General features: G+C 41.5%; 1 protein-coding gene and 1 non-coding gene across 2 annotated transcripts; both read left to right on the forward strand.

The window, feature by feature from the left end:
• Positions 1-15,667: 15,667 nt before the first annotated feature.
• TRNAS-AGA (transfer RNA serine (anticodon AGA)) lies at positions 15,668-15,749 on the forward strand. Its single transcript has one exon. It is a non-coding gene; the product is annotated as a tRNA-Ser (tRNA).
• Positions 15,750-15,946: 197 nt separating this feature from the next.
• On the forward strand, positions 15,947-24,834 carry CFAP418 (cilia and flagella associated protein 418). The gene is made up of 6 exons (XM_027452489.3): positions 15,947-16,095; positions 19,073-19,169; positions 20,543-20,613; positions 21,142-21,207; positions 22,044-22,139; positions 23,719-24,834. The coding sequence occupies exons 1-6, from the start codon at positions 15,947-15,949 to the stop codon at positions 23,876-23,878; spliced, it is 639 nt and encodes a 212-aa protein (XP_027308290.1). The 3' UTR covers positions 23,879-24,834.
• The last annotated feature ends 223 nt before the right edge of the window (positions 24,835-25,057 follow it).

Genomic DNA, 25,057 nt, shown 5'->3' on the forward strand with positions numbered 1-25,057 from the left:
GTGACTCTAACAGCCTGCGAGTCTTCCTGTACCCATCAGAAAGTAACACGGTGGTGATGAATACTCCTCCCAAATGCACATTCTTACTTTTGTGTGTGTGTGAGAGCATTCTTCTTTGTGGTCTCCCAGGGAACCTGAGAGAGGATTTTAATTATCCACCCTCACAAAGTCCTCCCTCCTCACCAGGATATTATCCACTTGATTCATAAGCTAAGGTCAACATAACCTTGAGGAAGTTATCACAGCTAAAGCCACATGCATTTGCCTACAGCAGGGGGAACAGACCAGCACTCTGCAGAAGCTGGGGGTTGCTCTGAGGAATTTCACGGGCCTGAATCAGGCGATGTCTCCTGAAGTGCCAGGGCCAGCTTGTATTTATGGATATGCATTCGCTGACACAGAGGGTTAGCAACGTAAAACGGGGTGGAAGTCATTGCATAATGGTGGAAGGGAGGGACTGTCCACAGCAGCTCTCCCTTCCAGTTTAAAAAGTCAAAATAAGCTCGCCAAAAGATGGTTTATCTTTTTTGCAGTCTAATTTTATGTTGTCTTTCCTTTGCTTGCCTCCTCCCCCGAGTTCGGTTGGTTATATCCTCTTCTTGTTACACTAAAGTCATAAAAAATGTAAAAATACCTTCATGTCACCTATTGAACACTCAGATATCAAAGCCCATAGCTCCTTTAATGAAGTCCACAGGCAGCATTTACTTGTATCCTTATCTGAGTTTGGTAATAAAACATATTGTAAGCCAACCTTCTTTTACAACATACGAACTAGAGCTGGGCAAGCTTTTCGTAGCAAATGTTTTATTTAGTGGATTAAGCCTTTTGTTCTCTTTGTGAGTTATTATGGACAAACTTTGACTTTAATTCATCTGGTTGTTATTCACAATTGTTCCAATAACTGTGTCAGTGAACATATTTCAGCTGTTTAGATTGTTCTCAAGTGATTCACTTCAGTTCTTTCTTTTGCTATTTGTTATACATTATTTACTATTCAAGGGTTGTATTTGGTTTTACCCACCCCACCTGGTGACAGTATTACCTGATCCTTACATCACGGGAAGGTCACCTATGGAGAGGAGCAAAATCAAGGAGATTTCATAATACTCACTCTTCCTACTGTCCTCTGTTCACAACACACATTTCTTATAAAATCTTATAAGCATTTCTGATGAGGTCTATTTTCTGTGAATGGGCTTTCAGTGCAAATAATTAGGTAACCACATATTAACAGAAACCATTAAAAGGTCTGAAAATACCATCTAATTTGACTGATAACTTCAGTCAAATATCTTGAGAATCCACCTAGAATCCACCTAATCCACTTGGCTTTAATATAAACTAAGCAATCTTCAGATTTCCAGCAGTGCCCAGAAGCATAAACCACCAGCACTCCAGTATAACCACCAGAAATACACAGTATGTTCCTGAAATTGTAATTCCACAGACAGACTCCATCCAAATCTATTTGAAATTATTTTGTTTTTCATAAATTGATATAATAATCTATTATGTAAAATCATTTTTATTTTTTTCATTTAAAGAGATTCCCAGAAAGTAAAACATTTTTTATTTAAACCTAGATTTGACTTGCAGTAAAATTAGTGTACCAGTTCAGGCTTTTAGTTTTGGTCCATGCCGTCTCTACTATGTGCCACTCTGAAAATACAGTTTTTACAACAGTTTTCTCCAAAAAACAAGAAAACTGGCTAAAAGAACTACAGTGGGCCAAACTCTATCCTGAACTCAATATTGGGGCTTACTTTTTTGTAGGCAGAGTTCAGCTTCTCAGTTCTCACATTTGAACGGAATAACTCGCAAGCTTTTTCTACAATTCAAAGCTTTTGTTTAGAATACTAATGAACTGTGATTCACTGAACCCAGTAGAAATGCCTTGCCAAAACCTCTTCAAGTTACTGTAGACATTTGAACCTGCATCACTCATCTATCAGTTCTTACTTATTGACTGTGTTATGTATCACGTTTTCCTTTCAATCTGTTAAAGTTATCAGCCATGAGAATAAGTTCTTCAGATTTCTTCTGAAAAATTACGTTAGTTTTAGCATTTACTACATTTTTGCAATTTATCACTCTTTCTACCCTAGTATAACATGAGCTCTTCAATTTGCTTAAGTAAATATTGGCAACAAATCAAAGAAAGTACTGTAAGTCCATGGAACACAATTTTAAACTAACTACGGAAAGCATGCCAGGGATAGCCATGATGTTAAATGTGTTAGGCTCACTAATTTTCCTATGTGGTATGTTCTTCCTTGACTATATGCACACAAAGGGGAAAACACAACCTTTGAAATGTTATATTGTCTAGTTCCTACAATCTCTCCGGCAATACTCTATTCATTTTTCTTCAAGTGTCGCTATGGCACTATCTAGACAGTGCTGGCAACCTGACTAACGACATTTGTTAACCTTAGAATCACATTTCTGTAATATTTTCATTAGGTTTTTCTCTTATGTCTGTATTTCCTAGAGTAGTACTAAGGCTTTCTGTATTATACTACTTCGGTTACCAAGAACTCCAGTAGAGCACTAGAAAGCAGCAATATAAAAGACAATTGCTTGTGAACTTGCCTGGACTTGTATACATCCACCAAAAGATATTTACATCAAAGTGTGGCTTGGAACATACTGGGCGCGAGCTGTGTTTAATTCAGCAGCATTGTGGTCAGGACCCTTATTGAGAAACCCTGTGTAGTTACTCTGGATTTATACCAGCATGTATAACTGTGTAGTTACTCTGGATTTATACCAGCATGGTTGTGATTAAGATTTAACCCAGACTGTGAAATCTAGCTGTAAAAATTTCTCTCCTTCCAGTTTTCAGTGGCTGTAGAGTCCAGTCTTCTCAAACACTTATCTTTTTTTCCACAAATTGCATGTAAACTACATGCAGGTATCCTGGAGCATATGAACTCAGGAATCCAGCATTGTCCTAAAGGAATTGTAAGAAATAATGGAAAACCCAAAACTTATAATGAAAAAAAATGTAATAATCCATGAATCACGTTTTCCATCAGAGCTATACAGAAAATACAGCCTTGGTGCAGGAACAGTTTTACAGATATTGTCATTTCTCGCCTGGAAAACAATCACAATTCATCATAATGATTATAAAATGCGTGACTATATAAAACTCAATTTTATCTTCACGAGGCAAGTTCACTTTTGCAATTCAGTTTTCATTTGCTAGCCTTGGTTTTCCTATGCTAGATATAGCAAAGCCATTGGTAAGAACAAATCATAGAAGCCAATTTAAAACTAGTCAGACTAATAACCTGCCTTCAGAATCATACAGGAGCCTGGTGCTTGGGTGATAGTCGTAGTCACTGCTCACACTGTGGTCTCCAACAGACACCAAATCCTCCCACTTTTTCTCATGGAGGATTTTTTTTTTTTCGGTGGGTTCTTTTGGTGTTTCTTCTTTCTCCCAGAAGAACCCCAAAGTATTGCCAAGTCTCAAGGCTGGGAGATGACAATACTAAGGATACAGGAATGTGAGTTGGGCATCAGAAGATGCCCTAAGTGTGTGCCAGGGTGGGTGAAGGTAACAGTGAGATGAATTACAGGTGTGCATGATAAGGGAACGGGCACTCAACAGTGCCACAGATCTGTGACCAAGGAGGTACAGAGCCTTAGGGCTCAGGGCAGCCTTGGGGTAACGAGTACGTACATGTGTGCCTCATAGGGCCCTGAATTCAGGCCACTGTTTGGCTGGTGGACTGGCAGAGGACACAAAACAAAGGAACATTTCAGTACTGACAGCCAGGAATGTAACTGGGAAAAGGAAGAAAATGAAAGAAGGAAGAAATCAATGGGGAAGAAAGTGGACAAGGAAGTTAAAATCAAGACCACAGGTAGACAGATATCCTAGGAGTATTTTAGCTGCCTGGAAACCACTTACAAAGGACATTGTTGTTGCACCTGGTTGGTCTGCCCTACCCAGAACACTTTACCTTTATAAAATTATTATTTCTTGAGGCAAGTTATTGTCTTTCCTTAACAGTTGTACAACTCACTACTTTTTGCCTCAGAGGCCAAAGCACTGAATGAAAGACATTGCTCATCATTAAGATCATTGATTGACACAGAGAAGCTGTGGCTAAAAGCACAACTGTAGCTAAAAATAATGAATCCATGAAAATCTTTTCCTCAGTCTTGGACTATGTTGCATTTATTTATCCCTTTGGCCAATTCTGTTCTAGATTCCTACTGTGCTCTGTGCTGGGGCCACACTAGAGAGGACTCACAGAAGCCTGGGTGAAGAAAATGGATGCCTCTTTCAGTACCAACAGAGTGAGCAGATGGATATATGCCTTGCAGGCAACCAACAGTTACTGCTTGGATTGTCCACAAATAAAAATACTATGGAGCTGGACCTTCTCTCAGACACATTCTCCAGTTAAATGGTGTAAACAAAAGTGATTCATGAATCTTAACCCATTGAGATAAACAACAACAGCTGCATATCTGAACTCTAGTCTTGGTCAAGCAAGACTCACTAAACGAGGCAACTTTGTGGTTCAACAGTTGTGACAATACAAGAAGCAAGGACTGAATGCAGAAAGCTGCAGGGCCTGAGCAGTAGGCACTGGAATAGAAGCAACCCCTCCACAGGCAGGCTTCCCTTGTGTTCAGTTTCAGTCAGTAATCCCAGGAAGGGATCCCAACACTCCCAGCACTGAGATGTTAGCTCTAGACAAGCTAACTAACATGAAACACGGGCATCAGGAGGGTGTCAGCAGCTTCCACTCCTCACACAGGTGAAGCTCCTTTCTTTGTGCCACAGAGCACCCCACCGGCCTTGAGATCAAGAGCCCCAGAGCTCCTGAAGCTCCATCTTTCAACAGCTAGCTATAGATAATTTTGGTCAGAGATCCTACCACCAATGTTTTATACAGTAGCCTACTGGACAGAGCATGTCAGCAGTTCTTCCCTCTGCCTGAATAGCTCACAGTTCATACCCTAACCACAAAACACCCCTCCGGCCTCTCAGGCCAAAGCCACACCAGCATGGCTGCATGACCTCCTGGGACGCTCACTGAGGATAAGCAGAACTCAAGTTCCAGTCTGTGGTCCATGGCCTACAGAAATGCTTTCCTCCATTAATTATTCAATGGGAAATGAAAAATCACTCAAAACACTCTTGGAGAAGTGCATCCCTAAAACACCCCAAAGCTAACAACTAACAAACATTAAATGGTAGCTGTTGAGTCTTGCTTTCTATTCTGCACCGCAAGAGGAACTGAGAACACCTCTCCAAACAAGAGAGGTTAAAGCCTTTCCTGAAATGGGTGAGGAAGAGTTCTGGATTTTTTTTTTTCAAGCAAGGAATGGATCTGGATCTTGATTTTGCACATCCTGGGTAAGGGCACTAAGCTCCTAGGCGGGAAAGAAGATGTAGCCATAACCTGTCTGAAAGAACAGAGACTCTATTGCATACTTTTCAGGACTTAGTTGTTCCTGATACCTGGGCTCTGAGAATTTCTTGAAGGTTTGTCCCAAAGACCTTGGACTAGATCTCCACCTGGCTTGGATGTCAAGCAGATCTATGTGGCTATGAGCCTGCCAAGCAGCAGAACTGCAGACAACTGAGGAAATATGAAATTAAAGAAAAAAAAAAAAAAAGAATTAGGTACTACTTGCAAAATTCCCAATACTGCTCTGATGGTGCTGCCTCCCTGAGATGCTTAAAACCCATTTAAGTTTTAGGTACCTAAATCTAACCGGAATGTGTCCTTCAGCTGCATATGTCCCGATTAGTTTATGTTATTGAGAAACAGAAACGTTTAGTTGAGTGAAGGTGATGGGCTCTGTCATGTTCACAGTAAGATAATTCATGTCAGTGCTCACATGTAAAGACTGGGTGGGTGCCTTTACCCAACAACAGGAAAATACATACTACCTCATCCTAGCTACCAGCACATGTTTGGGAGAACTGTCCAGTTTCCATGTTTCGTAGAACTATCATTAGGATTGCTACTGCAGAGATGTGTATCATGTCTGCAGTTCCCCTTATTTGGAAGAGAGAAATGGAGATTAGTTCTGTAAGGATTATTACTGTTTATTTCTCTGCATGCTGCTTTTCCAGGTCATGATTTAGATGAAATTACAGTATATTTGTGCTCTTTTTGCCCTGTAGACTTTTTCAGACTGCTGATAATCCCACAGAAGAAAAATGAAAAACTCTTAAAAATATACACACTAGAGAAAACAAAACTATCATCAATAAATAATCAAACAAGAGAAAGACGTGAATTCATTTGGAATCAGAATATTTATTTAGTTCTAAAACAACAGCTTGCTATTGTCTGGACACAAGCAAGTACCAAAATGTAAAACAGGTTTGGAAGGCGTCATTCACTTCAGGTGGCATTAAACAAGGGAGAACAAGGAGCAATGGAGTAGAATCAAAACTGACACAGATCAGGAGCACTTAGAACTTGCTATCTATAGAAATGTGTGCTTTATTTCCACTACAGATTAATGAAACACCTTGAAAATGCTGTGCATTTGTGGAGTGCATGCAGGTCTGTAGGCAGCGTGCATATTACATAGTGTGCACTACTCCTGTGCCTTGCTTTCGAGCATCATCACCAGAGGCTTTTTAAGACTCTGCAGCCATGGAATTAGCTGTGGTATTGCCAGCCAGCTGTGTATCCTCTATGGACTTTGGAACAAGCTATAAAAGTAAAAAGAAAAACATACTTTGCCAGCCCCTTACAAAACAGAGCCAGCACTTTAAAACCAAGTGGGTCCTTTTCCGCCCGGCAAATCTTGAGGTCGGCCTCTCAGGTCACCACTCGGGATTACGTCAGGGACCAACCGGTTGGGTTCAGGCAGGCTCAGGTTGGTCTGGCAGGCTGCGTGAAGTGAACAAAAGCCAGACCAAGACAAAAAGTTGAGGGAGTGGGATAGGAGGAAATGAAGAAGACTGTTCCAAAGGCTTTTAAATTACGATGGCCATGTTGTTGCAATACTATTGGAAAACTAAATGAATTGCTCCCTTCCTTAGCCCCCTCCTGCTGTGGCTATATTTCTTTTAGCTAAGGGTCTGAGTCAGTAAAGACACATCCAATTTCCATGCTGTCCAAATGTTTGTAATCACCGCAGAAGCCAGATAGAGATTTCAGTAAAGCGGGCTCTCATGCTAAAGAAGGCTGTCCTTTAGGTGGCTGTTAGCCTTCAAAGTTCTCAAGACCTCAAAACTACTATGAGAAGGTCACAAATTTACCTTAGAAAGGACTGATTTCCTGAAAATTCTGCTCACCTCTTTTCTTAAAAGCAGAGGTATTTCAGGAGTTTCCGCTCAGGAACCTAAAAACTGAGGCAACTTGACTCTATAGTCACTACTGGAAAAAAAAAAAAAAAAAAAAAAAAAAGCAGACTATCTTTATTATGTCTTAGTTCACAGTTACATTACTGGAAAGCCAGAGGTCTTCTACATGCTGTAAAACCACACAATAAATGCAGTGCACATTTTCTGGAAAAAACAGGAGCTCTGTAACTTCACAGTCTATAATGCAATTTGCAAGGACACAGCTACAAATAAAACAAGATTTTCTAGTACAATCACAGTAAAAAAAAAATCTGAATTTTGCAAAACTTTAGGGCTTCACCTGGCACAGATTGACACAATCTCATCAGTAGCTTTCCAAGGAAGCACTACTAATTACATATAAGATCTATCACCTTTTCTTCAGTTGTTCCGTAGCCATTAAACACCCCCGAGTGCAATCACGACCATGTAGGCTAGCAAGTTTCCTGTACAAAACAAAGATCTATGTCAAAAGAAATTGAAATTGTAGAGCATGATAAGTTGTGAATTTCATGGTGGATTCCCCTTCCCTTTGTTTGCCCTTCTTTTCCCCTTAAACACCCAATGTGTCTGTTTAAAGAGAGAGGGTTGCTTTCTATGTTGTGTTTTGTTTCCTCTTACTTTACTCGCATAATTCATTGCAGACTTCAGGACAGTAACCCCTGTAGAATTTGCTAGTGGCCCACAGAGCTAGCATAAAATAAAAAGTTACAAGTCCACATAACCTTAATTTTATGGTTATAAGCTATATTTATAGCCATATCATAAGTTTGAAAAGACTGCTAAGTGTTCGGTGTGGGAATGCAGGGAATTTCTCCTAAGTTAGTTTTATGGAGAAATGTGTTGTTAAACTCTAGGAAAGGTTACGGTCCTTTCAAGTCCTCCAGAGCAGAATGCCTATTAGGTATTTTTAGGGTATTTATAAAATACCCCAACCACTCCCTCAGTATCGTTCATTGAAATTCAAATGCAGGACCTTTGCTCTCTTCAAGTCCCTTTGGTTTTAACACCGTAAACTATCCTTGGTGAGAACACTGTCAAAAATCAAGGTAGGAGAATTTGCTTTCTAACTCTTGCCCACCTGCACTTTTTTTATTAATCTTTGCAAGTTTTTCTCACTGCAGCACATAAGTGTGACACAGCATAGTGAGTATATGATGTACCAGGCTGAAACTTCACCAACAGGAGTGGTTGGAGTGGGCTTAGTAATTTTTGTGGTGATGTTACTTGATGACCCTGGGCAGGATACACCTTCCTGTGTGCCTCAGTTTTTCTACCAGTAAAACTACAATGAGGATAGTAACTTCTGCACACGCTAAAGTCCCCTTGTGACTAGCCAAAGAACAAATACTAGACACGAGAAAGTACTATTGCTCCACACACCTCTCAGTCTCATCTCCTCAGCCTTTCACTTCCCTCTTTCAAGGCATGTGCCCACTCAGCTTGCTGAATGGCCACACAATAAACTGGACTAACAGACAGCAACATAGCAGGATGCCCATGTTGTGGAGCCAGCCTGAACACTTACAGGAAATCCACTGCCTCCAGGACATGGGTTGGCTCTACAGTTCCAGGCAGATGGACAGGACGGGCCAGGCTGCAGGGATAGATTCAGAGGACACTTCATCTGCCCTGCATGGTGATTTCCCCCTGGATGTGCTCCTGCCATGTAATGTGGGGTACGCAGGGCTTGGGGCAGAGCTGGAGAAAAACAAAAACAAAAACAGAAACAAAAACAAAAACAAAAACAAAAGCTGGCACTGAAAGCTACACACTGCCAAAAGGTGTGTGGGTACCCCACAGCTTCTTGGTTTGATACAAAGCACACCTCCGTCTGTTTAAAAATCACCTTCTTTCCTATGTCTACCTTTTGAAATTGTGTTTGTCATTCACCACATCTACCATGAATTAATGAAGTTTCTCTCTTCCCCTTGTTGCTCACATCATTTTTACTTAAATTCTGCATTTCGCTTGTAAAGCGAACAGTTTAGAATTTTGTACCAAATGTCAGGAGGGTCTGAGCCTGAAACAAGCCTTTGCAGTTCAGCCTACAGTGTCATTTAAGAGAGGAAAATAAATTGTGTGATTGAGACTCTGAAGAGAAAACACTTTCTGGCACTAGTTTTCTCTTTCTGGCATAAAGGTTTTTCAGAATGCAAGGAAAAATTCCTTTTATCTTCCAACTACACAGTTCACTAGCGGCATCTTTAGTTTTAAATGACTGATAATCTACTCTCCCAGTGGAGGTCATTAAAATAAATTTTAGACCAGTCAAACAGCTCCTTGAAATTCACTTTACCTTCTGCCAGCTTGTTCTAAAAACAGTAATGTCACCCTGCAATGCCCTCTGCTGGGAGACAAGACTTGGAGCTGGAAGCAAAGCCACCAGTTCGCGTTCTCAAGCAAGAAGCAATGAAACTTCCAATTAGATGGACTGGATTTTCACCTTCAGTGTGACACCCTGACACCACTGAAACCAGTGGGGTTCTAGCTTTTATTTTCTATGACTTCACCTTTAATCATTCCCCCTTTAGAAAACTACACTGTTCGATATCTGAACTGGAACAAAACTGTTCAAGCCCAAAATTAAAAGCTTATTACTGACTTACAGAGATGAAGGTTTCTTTTTAGCATTTATCAAGCTCCAAGAGAAGAAGTGTTAAAAGGAAACTGCAAAAGGCATTGCTCCCCTTGATTTTCTTCTAAGTCATTTTAACAGAAGACTGTACGTATACAAAGTCACACATGCAAATAGCATTCATGTAATACGTGATTCTGTCTAACGTGTATTTTCACTGACCAGCATTCTTGTACCAGAAACCAGGTACATATTACACAGTCAAACAAAGGAATGTATCCAGAACCTCCTATGTGAAAGCACCAACCCTGTTAAGTGCCACCTCCAGTTCCCCCGATACGCAGCATCCTGGGGACTAAGGAAGAAATGTCCAAGTCTGTTCCGCTGAGGGCTCTGAAACTAGAATATCTCAAACTGCTAGCTTTACCACACACATGATGCCTGCCAAAATAAAATAAATAAATAAATAAAATATCACAAGACCTACTTAGATCCATTAAGCATTTAAAACAAGATCCAAAAATCCTTAGGTAAAACCATATTGAATTGCTAGACCAAGAAAATACTGATTTGTTCTAGTCCATAGAAATTACCTGCAGGTAAAAATTTACTACCTTGACAAGGCAAGAGCAAACTTTGGCCAAAGAGCTGGCAGGCTAAGTGAAAGACAAGGCAAGAGAGCACCCATGTCTAAATGCCACAGAAGAAGAGATGGACACCCTGGTACTTACCACAGTTATAGGTGGACAGAGAAGCCACACAGCACATAGATTTGACCACATAATCTTCTTTAAATTCCTCTCCTCTGTGCCTGAAGATGTAGCCTTTGGGCTGGGCTGCCAAAAAAGCAGGTATGAGCCCACCCCTACACGGCTCCCCCCACCAAGATTCAACCACCCGAGGGGCCTGCAGAGGAGCCTGATCAGAACAGATGTGGACATTCAGGCAGCAGGAAAGCAACATGGCAAAGACAGAGCAGACAGATCAGCAGATACAGAAATCTCAGAGCACTTGCAGCTCCTTTAAACATTGCTGGCCCTAACTGTAGCCTGTGCCTGTCATATGGCTCGGCCTCTTGCTTGGCACTGTTCTGGAGGGGCAACCTCTTTCTCTCCAGGTGCCCTCCTGTTATGTGCTCAGCTGCATTGGTAGGGCTGGGTTCTCCTGTGGTGTTTGTTGATGCACAGCATCATCCTGACAGAAAGGCACATGCTAAGGCAGTGCTGTGGCAAAAAATGATAGGATTTCTCGGCTTCAGTTCTTCTAGCAGAGCAAGCTGCAGAAGGAGTGTATGAAAGCTGTATCCATTTGCAGGATTAGCCACAAATGTATCCAAAACCAAAATAATACAAAATCAGCTAGAGTTCATACAAACAGCAAACTTACCCTTCACGTGCATACTCACACCACGACCCCGTGGCTTATAGGCTCGTTGTTCCCAGCTCACAATTCATCTGGAGAATCATCCCTGAAAAATATTTTCCAGCCTTGGCAAGGGTGGTGTAATACTATCGCTGCTTTGGTTTCGACTCTCGTGTCCCTCAGCTAGGATGGCCTTGCATGCTGTTTGTCTCTCGCCGCAGCTGTGCAATGGGCAGCAAGAAGGATTTTTCCACAATAGCCCCCGGTCCTCTCTGCTGGACGCTTGTTCCTTACTACTCACGTTCCTCAGCTTCGGTCCTTCCGGGACTGTTGGTTATTTTATATTTACTACTAATTATTATTTCTATCTTCTAGATTGAAACATTTTTTCCTTGTGATGAGATGCTTCCCCTGCATTACCCTGCTTTATCACTACGTGCCTCCCTCTGCCTCACTTTACAGGGACAGACACCCTCGGTGCCAGAGAATGCAGGTGCAGCAAAGCCACGCAGCGCCTGGCAACACCATTTTTATTTGAAGTTACACATCATTATCATTGATTTGCAAGTGTGACTGTCTTGATACACTGCCTTAGAAGCTAACAGGTTTGGGTTGTTTTTTATTTTTCTAGAAATGACTTTCCAGTGTTTGTTATGCCCTCTTGGAAATAGAAATGTCATGTTTATAGGCAGTTTTCAAGGCTACACCAGGTTCATAAAAAAGACTCATAGACAAGTGGTTTTTTGCTTTGCATACTAACCTGAAAACTTTATCCTTCCCTAGGTAAATGCTACACTATTAGACTAATTTGCAAATGGGCACGTGTGGCTAAAAACATCCAAAAGTATGTATAGTGCTGACAACAAGGGCTTAGGCTGCCACTGGGGACACTTAGCTGCTCTCCTCAGGAATATCTCCTCAGGAATATCTCCCTATGCAAGAGAAGTGGATAGTCTAGGAACCAGGTGATGGCTGCTCAGGTAGCCTAAGCCTGAAATGATTAATCTGAGGAAAGGTTGGAAGTAACTGCAAGTTGTTCCAGTCCTAATGCCAGTCTGGTCCTCACGGGTGAGGCAGCTGTGCCAGAAAACCAAGCTGAAAATCCACGTTCTGAGCTGGCACCTTTGATGGAAGGATCAACACTGAAGTCCAAGACTGAATTGGCCTCCAGCTTAAACGGTCCTCTGATCCAAGGCTGTCTCTCAACATCACAAATTAATAACATTACACTAGGAATCTTGCACACAGTGCTACTTTTGCTGCCAAGCAGTCTTTCAAGAAGTTGTCTCCCAATCTGATATCTTCACAGAGAATAATTTCATCCACAGAAATGCTTACTACTGGTTAAATTACGGCCAAGAATCTACATTCAGCCTGAATTTACTCGTGTTAATGCACTGCACCACTACTGGAAAATAAGCGTGGTGTCACTCAAAATGATATTATACTGGAGTGTGACCAGGAACAGGATTAGAGCAATAACTCGTGACTGGGCGCAAGAAGTTGGACTGGTTGGAAAATGGGGCACGACCCGTTTACATTTGCTGAAGGCAGCACAACACCTTGGTGACAGGCAGCTGCTGTGCTCCTGCCTCCACCCCAGCTTCTGGGGCAAGAGCTGGAAATGCAGAAAGGGCTGCAACATGTCATCACCACATCAAGAAGAAGGCCTCCCTGTGTTCATTTCCCTCCTGGCTGGCTGCAGGTAGCACAGCACAGACGAAATGGCAGCTTCGGTACGTCCCAGCTCTGCCAGCCTTTATCATCGTCTGCACACCAGAGATCGCTCATTCAGAGAAGGGCACTGAGGAAAGCTCTGATTGACTTCAGTTAAGGCTCTCTTTGTTTTTCCAGAGAAAACACAGGAGGTAAATTAACATCCCGCCCTAGCAAGTTATTTTGTCCTCATCACTGTGGTGGCAAAAGCTGGTTTTATCAACACAGCTGAGAAGGCTTGCAGTGGCTTGTGGTTTAGAGACCATGAAGGCTTCTACTCAGGCCAGCCTTCCAGCTTTCTGTCCTCTCTTCCTGAGGATACACTATGAAGAGTCTTTTTTAAATAAAATTTTTAAAAAGTGTTGCCAGACAAAATGATTGTTCTGCACTTGAGATTGACACTTTTCCAGACCTCAGCAGTCAGTAACCATTCTGTTTGCACCGATACAAGCCCCATGCAGTCAGCAAGAGACATGATTTGCGCAAATTAATTCACTCATCTCCTAAGAGAGGGCAAAATTCAGGATGTGACCTCAACTCCTGTCTCCTATACTTCTCCTGGCCACAGCTTAGCTGAAGGCCCAGTATGTCAGCTTCACCTCAATGTGATTCCAGGGACTGGTCTGGAATTAATTTGACCCAGTCTCTTTGATTGCTTTGGGCCTTTCAGAAGTTTTGAACAACAAGGATCTAAACAGCAGGCAGTAATCTGCACAAAAATAATCTCTGCAGGTTTTTTTTTTTTATTCCTTTGCAGAGGAATTTTAAAGATCTGTGCCTCTTTTTTTTTTTTTTCTTTTTTTTTTTTTGTTTCAAATGCTTTCCAACTGAGTAAATGCTGCAGTGGGTTCATGGGGGAAGGCCTTGAGGCACCCCAATTTTGGCACCGTTATCCCAGAGACACTCCATACATTTTTGGCACCTTACAGCAGACACATTGACAGCCACAGTATTGATGGAAAAGGAAAGAAGCTGTTTTGCAGTCAAAAGAGAATGTACTCGGATTTCTAAGGCCATTTGAAAGAATGCCAGAATGATACTGGATTTCGGCATTCTTAAGCTCCTTTAAGATGATGCAGCAAGTGGTCTTTTCCACATGTGATGATGTATTTCAGGACAAGAGTTTCTTCAAGATTTTCCAAGCCTGTGGGCTCCTGATCCTTTTTCAAATTACAGAGATGATAGCATACCAGGGAGAATTGTGATTAGTTTAAACTCTCCACAGCTGCGAGAGATGAATGTAAAAATTCCACCAAAAAATCCGCTTCTTCTGGATTGAATTTACCTACATGACACTGAGTCCCAACCAAGGGACCACTTAAAAGAGCTGGAGCAGCATCAACGCTATTTAGTTTCTTCCATCACATCAACCCAGGGAAGGCTCACAACTGCTCTACCCAACACATCCCCCAAGCAGCGCTGCCATCGCACCGGCTGGGGTATTAAAGGAGCCCCGAGATGCGTGGGGAGGAAAATGGAACAAATAAATAAAAGCTTAAGTACAAGGGAATTCAAACAGGGCTTGCAGCTCATTACAGGGAATGCCAGGAGGATTGTAAAACACCTTGTAACCGAGAGGCTTTGCTCAGAGCTGTTAAGGACTGCAGCCCCCACTTCATCACAAATTTTGCACGGTCCTGGTGAGGGGGGCGAGCACTGAGCTTTCTGTCAGCCGACCAGAGATGGTAGTGCCTTGTTTTGTGCTTAACACAGGCAAAATGCTGCTTTTATAGGGGTTTGCTTCAAAATCCTACATAAAGCACACTCAAGGAAAAAATTGCTTGATTAAGGTATCTCCTAAAGAGCCCTTTAAAGACACTGTGTATGGCTGGAGCACTCAGTCCTGATTGAGAACCTGCTAATTACCAGGTCACAGCCTGCCCACAGCCACTTTGCTTGGCGTGCCAGCTGGAACTGGCTGAGGCTGGCTGGAACTGGTCAGAACTGGCTGGAACTGGTCAGAACTGGCTGGAAACGGCCAGAACTGGCTGGAACCAGCTGCAACCAGCTGCGACCAGCCAGAACCAGCCAGACCTGGCAGAAACCAGCGAGAACCAGATGAGACCAGCTGGAACCAGCTAGACCTGGATGGAACTTGCTGGAACCGGCTAGAACTGGCTGAGACTGGCTGGAACCGGCTGAAACTGGCCAGAACTGGATGGAACTGGCTGGAACCAGCCAGAACTGGCTGCAACTGGCCAGAACTGGTTGAGACTGGCCAGAACTTTCCAGAAGCCCCAGCCCAGTGCCACCAGCGTCCTTCCAGCCACGCCAAAGTCTTCCCATGAGTTCCCTACAGGCTGACTGGGATATGTGCACAGGAATGTACCTGTTTTTAGGCACCGAGTCCCTTCTCTTGACAAGTGCATCTAAATTAAGAAAAAAATAAATAAATAAAGAGGCATTTACTGGGGGGATGTAGCGAAGTTGGGCCGTTTCATGATCACAGCAACCCAAGAAAATCCTTTTCCTTTTTGTTCCAAACAGACCAACACACAACAGACCGAGCGACCCAAAAAGCGCGTTAAGCATTTAAATGCGCCTCTATTCCATATTTTTCAGTTCACCCTCACAGACGAAGCCTACACCCCTGTAGTTTTGACCAGAAAACGCCCAGCTCCGTCCCGAGAGACGACAGACATAGTGTGCTGGGAGGAAAACTATCAATATGCGTAGTCGTGGCCGAGTGGTTAAGGCGATGGACTAGAAATCCATTGGGGTCTCCCCGCGCAGGTTCGAATCCTGCCGACTACGGCCGGAGCTCCCCGAGCTCCGTGCACCTTTTAACTCCCCATTTATTTATTTTTTTTTTAATTCCCGCACGCCCTACGGGCGGCACGGCAGCCGAAGGGGGACCCCTCCCGGTCCCTCCCCGTGCCCCCGGTACCGCGGCGGGCTCGGGGGCTCCTCCCCTGCCGGCTGGGGTGGCAGCGGGTGGCGCCGGCGGTAAGATGGCGGACGAGCTGGAGCTGCTGCTGGACGAGGTGGAGGCGCGGCTCTGCCGCCTGTCGGCGCCGGGGGCGGCCCACGGCCCGCTGCGAGGCGGCCGGGAGGATGAGGAGGGCGAAAAGGAGGAGGAAGGGGCGGCGGCGAAGGGCAGGTTAGCGTCCCGAGTGGGTATTTCCCCTTCATGCATCGCCCGGTGGCGCGGTGTTGCCCAGCGGGAGGGGGTCGGGGCTGTGCCGGGGCTCAGATCCACCGCGATGAAGGGCCCGGAGCGCCGGTCAGAGTTTGTGGTTATCTGTTTATAAACACCCGAGTGGTGTGCCCGCGAGCCCTGTTGCTTCTGCTCATCCTTGTCCCTTAGGAGAATCGGAGTAAAAGTGGCGTTAAACCCACATCAGCTTGCTTGCGAGTTGCAAAGGGGCGGTGGTAGGCTCTGCAGCCGACCCTATGACAACTAAAATAAGTGCAAGACCCGCAGTTTGTAACAGGAGGATCTGTATCAGTAGATAAAACATTTTCAAATGTGTCCTTCCATTGATTATGTGCATTGCTTACGTGCTCTCTTAACACTTTTTCTACTAATCCTCTACAGTAAGCCCCTACCTGGCATTGTACGCCTTTACCTCAAACTCGGTGATGTTCAACACAGCTCCTGCGCCGACATCTTTGGGCACTGCCACCACCGCCTGCCCTCAGGCTTCCCTGCCACCTGCGGGGTTGTCACCTGTCCCCCTCCAGAGGTCAGCAGCAGATGCAGGTGTCCCAGGCTGGAACATCTTGGAGATGTCCCCATCTTGAACATCTTCCCAGTCCTGAAGAGCCGAATAACTGGCTCAGGACTAACAAGCCCACTACGTCTGGCCGCAGGGCTAGACTTCCTCCTTGTTTGCTTAATGAGCATCTAAATTAAGTCAATCTTATTGGATTTTTTTAAAAATGACAGTTTTCTTTCTCAAGATTGGCTTTGCTGGTGCAGAGGTATATCAGGCCTCTCTTTGACAAAGAACTCGCCAACAGCAGGCTCAAGTGACATGACTTCACAATTGAGTGAAAACAACACGCCAGTGGTTTCTCTAAATGCATGCAGGTTGGCAGGAATTCCTTCAGAACCCCTTTTCAGTGTTAAAGCACTGCTGCTTCACCACCAGCATACTTTCTGTGACCTTAAACTTTATAAAATTACTGCCTGTTGCAGTATTTTGGCCACGGAGTCCTTTTCCATGGGTCTGCCAGTTGCTTTACGAAATTGAAGGTGATGCCTCCTTTCAGTACCCAAGCAGTTGTCAAAATACTCCTCTTTTTTTCTGGGATTGCAGTGTTGTAGAATTACTGTATACAAGTATTTTCGTATTGAATTTCCTAGTTTTATTTGAGAGAGACTGTTACTCACCCGTGTTGCAGCTAAACAGTTGTCAGCACTCAGTTGACTGGATTATGCCAATATTCAAATTCAAAACATCTCTGCTGTAGCTATATCTTTTTTTAAACATTTTTTCACTTTTATTGCAGCTTTTACAGTCATAATGTATTACAGTCAAAATGGCAATGTGTCCTTCACTAATTCAGTCACAACTCTTACGACTTGTATACTGTGCTGAGGAAATCAGTAAGTGCAAACATGTTTCAAACCCATTTTTCCAACAGATGCTGTTTGTAAGAGTGGCACGGATTCTACTAAAGTACGAATTCTGGTTGTGCGTTTATTCATTGCATAGAACATACATATATACACTGTCTGATTTCATAAATGTAAAGAAAGCTAGCATTGCCCGTGAAGCAGCTTTCTGCCAGCACATTAGCAGCCTGGCATTGACTTCGCTGGATTCTTTCACTGACTGTAGGTCCACAGTGGAATATGTTTCTTATTATCCTTTGAGGCTTCTAAGAAGGAGATTGATCCTCACTGCTTCCTCAGTTAAGTCTACTCTTACTGAAGTATTGAGACCGTGATTGTGCAGTCCTCACTGTCACTTCAGATTCTTCAGATCCATCACAATATGCACTGAATCATCTTTTTTGAAACAGCAGAGAGAGCACAACTTCTTGTGGACAACTGTGTGAAATGGCCCATTTTTTTATATGATTACAATCATATTGAATGACAGTACAGTTGCACAGAACATGAGTACCCCCTTACAAACAGGCAAAGAAAGGTGAACTTGCCAAATGTGTCCAGCCTCACGAATCTAGCTTGTAAGGATTAATGTGCAATTAATCCAATAATAGTAGGTGTGAGTAGTCTTGCTCTATATTCTAATATCAGCTGAGCTTGTCATTCTGAATTGCTAACAAGAGCTCTGAGGTTTATAAATTATAAATTACGGATTATAAAAGAAGTTCAAACTGCTGCTGCACTTGAATAAATAAAAAGTTGTTTGTTTTTTTTTTGTGGGAAGCTCTGTACATTGCCAGGTTGAAGGCACAGGCTTTAGTAAGCAGATTTACTGTTTCAAAAACAAGCTGCCCTGGTTCCAAACACAATACTGAGGAACAAGTTCAAATTTGCATACAGCAAAAACAGACATCTCTTCAAACACAGCTTTCACTTTTGCTGTGTATTATTGCTATATTTTAGCACCATCAGCTTTTAAGATTGACGTATGTTATGCAGCCTTGTCGACCCTTCCATAGGGCCAGTAATAGTACCATTTTCAGTGCTGATAGACCACCTGTGAAAGTCTGCTACATTTCCAGCAGGGGCTTCTGGACACCTGGAACAATGTCCATTACCTGAGTCCATTAGAAGGGATGAGTGAGGCATAAAGCCTGCCAATTTCAGAACATTATTTCCATGTTTTAAAGATTTCTTTGAAAATTAGGGCTGTACAAATAACCCAATAACCCTCAGTATGTGCAGCATGGGGTATATTACCAGTGTTTTATTCAAGCTTGCTTTATTTTGCTTGTTTCTTTATTTCCAAATAAAAGAAAATAAAGAAACAAGCAAAAAGAAGGTTTATGATGGGACAGGACAGTTCAACAGGGACTGAAAGTCAAGATCTGGATGGCCTACCTTGGATAGTACAGTAATTTTAGAGGAAAAATGTAACTAATTTGTGTTTTTAATTTTCAGTTCTTTATAATGGCTCTGATCATGTTACAAAATGGAGGTTAATGTGTTTGTTTTTCAGATCAGCTAAAATGTTAATGAGTCCTGGCAGCAGTGATGAAGATATAGATGACGTTATTGATGAAATCTGTAACGACAGCTTTGCCAAAATGCCTCCAGTGAGTATGAGTCTGGAGAAGTGCAGAAGTTCAACAATGGAAAGAAAAGCACCACTAGCTAAAACTGGTTTAAACCAAAATTGAATTGAAATAAGCTGTAGGATAAACTTGGAGAATAAAACAGGAAGGAAAGCACAACAGTTTTACAGTGAAGAACAGGAGAGATATAAAGAGATGTTCTTATGCAGGCAGTAACTGGCAATTAAAGGAGATGCTAAGTCAGGATAGAGCATAATGGCAAATGACAGAGCCAAATGCCAGCTCTCTTGGCCTCTATTTGTATGTCAAGTGGTCTAAAGATCTTAATCACCTTCATGGTCCTTTGCTGGACCCATTCCATTATGTCCACATCTCAAGTGCCATGGAGATGATTAAGAGACTGGAGCTCTTTTAGGGAGGCTGAGAGAGCTGGGTCTGTTCAGCCCAAGGAAGAGAGAGCTTGCGGCGGTCTTACCGATAAGTAAATACTTGATGGGGTAGCAAACAAGGAGCCAGGCTCTCCACTGTAATGACCACTGACAGGAAAAGTGTTGAGGTCCCTGTGAATGGCAGGCAATCACCAGCCATGCCAACCACTCTGTGCCACCTGCAAATGACTTCTGGTGTTTGGCAGCAGGAGGTGGAGATAAAGCCGCCAATTTACAGTCAAGACAGTCTGAAAAAGAGAGTGATGGAAGGCATTGAAAATTGGTTTTCTTTTAGGTATCATCGGTAGAAAGTTGTGTGATTTATACCTCCTATATATACAACTCCCTACGCAGATTCTGTTTAATTTTGTAACATGTTTGTTTTCGTTTTATTTGGCCTTGCTCCTTACAGGATGATTTAATGTGAGCCAACAAAACATGCTTGTATACCACAACAAGTTTATCTTAGTGAGAGCAAATTACACCTGTCAGTAAATGTGTATAATTTTATCATTTTATATCCCTTGGATTTCCAATTTAGGATCTATAATTCCAGTATTTTATAATTCTGATAACCTGTTTTATGTGCAGCAAATAAACTTTCCAAAGATACTGTCCTTCTGATAATACAAGACCTTGGTGTGTTTTCAATAAAACCTCAAAAACACTGAGGGAGAGGATTCCTAAATTAAATATGTTTTTAAAGGTAAAATTACTAGAAAGAGGGTGTGAAGTCAAAGTGATTGCATAGTGTTCCTTCAAGCAGAGATGGGAATTACTAGATTAAGAGAAGCCTTGTTACCTATCCATCTGTAACTTCAGCAGATTTTGTCTAAAAGACCCTTACAAACTCTTAGTCCCCAACTTCTGTTACAGAGATTTTCTGGCTCTTGCTTTTTAAGTAAAACAGAATTTTGTTTTAATGCTGAAATGCTGCCTTTTATTCTTTGATTGCTTTTTAAACAGAAATTGAAATCTAATTCTGCAAGACTCACACCTGAGAACAATAGTGCTGCTGTACAGATTCATAGGAGAAGGTAAGTGATAAATGTTTGGCTAGTTGAAAACAGCTTGATTATAGCTTGTTTGCAGCCAGGTAGTATTACTAATGTTTAATTTGTACTGACATTAACTAAGAAAAAAAATGAGTACTTAGAGAAGTTTTCTGTAAACATAAAGATAAATATAAAGTTAATTTTGAAGAATTACTAATGTGTTTTCATGTAGTCAAAATTATTTACAATTTAAGTAATTATTGAACGACAGCATCCTGTCAAAACCTGCAATATGTAGTCACCTGTATTTGGCATAGAGAGTGGTTATCATCAAGTTTTTCTTTGAACATCTTACCAATGGAATTTTTAAAATTCAATAGTTTGTAAGCATTTGGATGTTTTGCTTGTATACAATAGATATTATCTTAGAAACACTATGTCTTTAAAAAACTAGATGAAATCTTGCTGAAAAGGCAATGTTGTGTAACACGTAACTGTTTAGGAAGCTATATTACTTTCTCCAAAATGTTTCGCTATAACGTAATATTTTTTTTTTTGAAATCCATATAGGTGCTGTCCAGTGTACCTGGGTGGAAGCTCTTCACCGAATGGCATAGGAACAAATATTTCAAAAAGGTAAAACAAAAAGTTCTAGTTGCTTTATCATTATTTTTAATCACAGCTGTGTTTCTGTGGTGGTACAGAGTTCTGAGTTTGAACTGTACAGGACAGCCCTGTATTCATTTGAATGGCTGCCTGTAACTGCAGTCTGAGTTAGTTCATCCCTTCCAGTCCTCTGCTCTTGATCATGAAATCTTTAGCTCATCTGAGGAGTTGAAAAATGTATGCATATAAGACAAGAGACTCCAAAAAATCAAAATCATGTAGGTAAGGAACTTTCTGCTGTAGGGTATTGTATTTTTCTGCTTCTCATCAGCTTTCTGTGTGATGCTGAGTATGACACTTAAACATTAGGCTGGTTTAAGTCATCCCAGAGCGTGAACTGAAGATAGGCAGCCCAGAGCCTCAACCAAAGACAGGCAGAGTGCTCTGTAACTGCAGGAAAGGTACTTTAACCATAGGGAAGGTGCTTTAAATACATGTGTCCAGTATCCAGTAGAACATCATTGCATTTATATCAAGGATTTTTTGTAGTAAATAATTATGCAGTTATGCATATGTGGATGGTGGTCAGGTACAATACCAGTGAGGAGGATGAAAAAGAATGTATCTGGAGAACATCAGTTTATTTGATATATTCCGTGGGGTTAGGAACCTGTAAAGATGAATACATGATCATATAGTTTGAACGTGTACATAATGATGTGCCAGATATATGAAAAATTAAGATTACAGGTTAACCTTGCTTCTAGTATTTCCGAGTGTGTCTGGTTTTAAAACAGCAATGATCTGTGTATCTTCTCTGATTATAATAAGTTCTTGGAGATTCCTGGTTTTTTGTCTTTGACCAGAACATGTGATCAGCTACGTTGCACTGCTTGTGACTTCCGCGTGTCACTTTTCAATGACTACATCTGGGATCAGTCCTGTGATTATCTTTTTTTCAGGTACGTCTCAGGTGGGTTTGGTATTAGTACGACGTTACTGTGCTTCAGGGCTAGATGAGAACAAGAAATGTGAAAAGTCCGTAGCAGCCCTATGTTAACTAATAAGGAACTGTTTGGTAATCAGTTGGGAAAGTCTGCAGGGAGAGGGATGTAACAATCTGTTCCACAGTCTTCCACAATCTGTTTTTGTGCCTTTCCATTTCTTCCTCATCACTGTCCCTCTCAGTTTTTAAAAATAATTCAGGTTTGATAGATCAAGAGGCAACTTTACTGCTGAAATAAGAAAATAGTCTGTGTGATGTGTTGGCCTTGATGTGCCATTGCAGGATGCCAAGAAATAAATTAAGTACCAGCATGTACTTCTCACCATATTCTCATTCATACACAAACTACAATTAAGTCAGCTTTTTTTTTCCCATTATCAAGCATTATGCTGTCATGTTTAGTAAAAAAGATAGTTTGGTTTCTTAACAGACTTCTTTTTAAAACAACTAGAGAGGTGGGATTTTTGTTTTTTTCTTGCACTGTGAGGTCTTTAATAATTTCAAATTTTCTTGGAAGACTAATAATTAAGGGGTTCCTCTTTCCAGTTTCTTTAAAACTATATAATGGCCAGACTTAGTGATGTGTAGCATACCAGGCATGCTCCAAATACAGACATCAAGTTTAATTTGTCCTTATTTTGGTGAATTCTCTTTATGTGCCTGTTCATACATGGAGGTAGTGGATGTGTTCAGAGTATGTTCTTGGCCACCAGGGGGTGTAACAGAATAGTAGTGGATAAATATCTCCTTTTCCATTATTTTTCTTATGCTACATTTTAGGTTTTTCCTGTATTTTCCCTCCAGTTTCAAAAACCTGTGTTTCTCAATGAATGAAAATATTTTTTTTTCTCAGTATTTAAAAGAATAAAATATGTAAAACAAATGTAAAAATGCATAGTAGTCTCCTGAGATGAGTTTAGTAGCTAGAAAGGTTAAATGAAAATATAATTCTTCTGTTTACTTAAGGGCTAAACTTCCTTGGTTCTGAGATCTTGAATTAATAAACAACATAATGACACGATGCAAGTGGTGGATGCTTGCACAGGAATAATTGTTGGTTTGATGTACATTCTTCTCTCTTGTGGCCATTTCAGTCACTTTGATGACCAACTTGAGAAACAGCTACTAATAACATTTTTATCCCTGTAGTTATACCCATTCTGCATAGGGAGTTTTACAGTAAGCTAAATAAGACTAATACATTTTTGGATAATTTCTCGGTAAGACAATTGACTCTACCTGGTTTTCTTCCAAACTCTTTGGAGGCTGAAGGAGCATCTCTGAACCAAACTGAGGACATTGCTTACAAAAAGATTACACTTCAGCTGATCTGAGAATACAGAAACTACACACTGAGTTCTGCTCTCAAGAAAGGATTGTGTTCAAAACAGAACTTAATCATATCTCTAAATTCGTTCATGACAATGGTACTAAGAAATATTCTTAAGAGCTTTTCTGAATTCAAATTGCCTCATGTGTCTTTTTTTCTTTAAAAAAAAAAGCATGATTCTAAACTGAACTCATTTGATTGACAGGAATAACATGCCTGAGCTCAGTAAACTAAGAGCGAAGATGATAAAGAAGAAAGGATCGCGAGCATACGCTTGTCAGTGCAGCTGGAGATCCATTGATGAATTAACTGACCTCCAAACAGACCAGCAGCTTCGGTGGGTTTGTGGTAAACATGCAGAATGAAGGCTTCTTGTGTGTGGCACCTGATTCTGTATGGAAACAGGTCACAGGCTCCGTTTCCTACACAGTTTTCAGACAACAGACGGAAACCTGAATATTTATATCTAGAAATAGATGGCAACACCCAGAGTTCAATCCAAAAGCATTTTTTCACTTTGTCTTTCAAGCAATATGAGGAGTTAAATTAATGGAAGAAGCAACCAATTTGGAGGCTTTCTGGAGACTAAATGAGGTTAAAGCTCACATTCAACAGCGTTAAAGGAAGGAAGGAAATCAACAGATTAAGGCACAGGGCAAAGAGCATGTTCCTCTTATCTGGAAGAGAGCCTTATTTCTCCTGTCTGCAAAATGTTGGACTCAAAGAAAAAAGTGGGCCAAGATACAGCCATTTCACACAAGCATATGAATTTCTACACAGAAATTAATACTGTTCTGCTTTTCTCGTAGCTGTTAATGAACAAATGGTTGTAGATCTCTTTAAAAGTAAGCTACAAGATCAGCTCTCATCTCAGAGGTTTTAGCACACCCCAAAACTTTGTTTTAGCCAACAGCAGCCAAAAACTGCAGGTGTTGGAAATTTCCTTCCAGTTTGTACTGCTTTCTTCAAAGCGCTTTCTGCTGACGCGGGACTTTTACTACAGTGAATTTCTTGGACTTCCCTTCAGCCTTCACTGCAAGAGATGAACAGGTTATTGTGCAATTATTAAATATTTTATAATTTTAAAGATACTCTGAAAAGTATATGACACCTATCAATATTTTCAAGGGAAAAAAGGTACAGGCTTTGAAGAGTGAGAAAAAATATATATCCCCACTGAATTTCAAATTTATCTTTTTAAGTTTCACTTAGTTTTCACTTCAGCTTCACTTCAAAATATTACATATTCAGAAAGTGTAACTGTCCTGTTGCGACACACTCCCTTCCCCCAATAACTTCATAAAACTACTTCCAGTATCTTGTTACGTGGTGAATTGTCTTGATTACAATTAATACTGTGTACCTTATGAGCTCGTTTTCATTTTGTGTAAGTAACACAGGAAATGGGTTTGGGTTTGGGGAGAGGAGAAAGAAGGTAAGAATTACCACTGCTGGCAATCATTACATTCAAAAGTGTCCCAAAATGGGAAGTCTGCTTGTATTTTTGGTATGTGAAACTGTACCAATAAATTCAAAATTACTTG

Source organism: Anas platyrhynchos, chromosome 2 (assembly GCF_047663525.1).
Source record: "Anas platyrhynchos isolate ZD024472 breed Pekin duck chromosome 2, IASCAAS_PekinDuck_T2T, whole genome shotgun sequence".
Classification (NCBI taxonomy): Eukaryota; Metazoa; Chordata; class Aves; order Anseriformes; family Anatidae; genus Anas; species Anas platyrhynchos.

Excerpts from the sequence above, each read along its gene's own strand:
- CFAP418 (XM_027452489.3), top strand. The coding sequence starts at position 15,947 with ATGGCGGACGAGCTGGAGCTGCTGCTGGACGAGGTGGAGGCGCGGCTC. Across the intron at positions 16,096-19,072 it reads GGGGCGGCGGCGAAGGGCAG|ATCAGCTAAAATGTTAATGA; the intron begins GTTAGCGTCCCG and ends TTTGTTTTTCAG. Across the intron at positions 21,208-22,043 it reads GGAACAAATATTTCAAAAAG|AACATGTGATCAGCTACGTT; the intron begins GTAAAACAAAAA and ends GTCTTTGACCAG.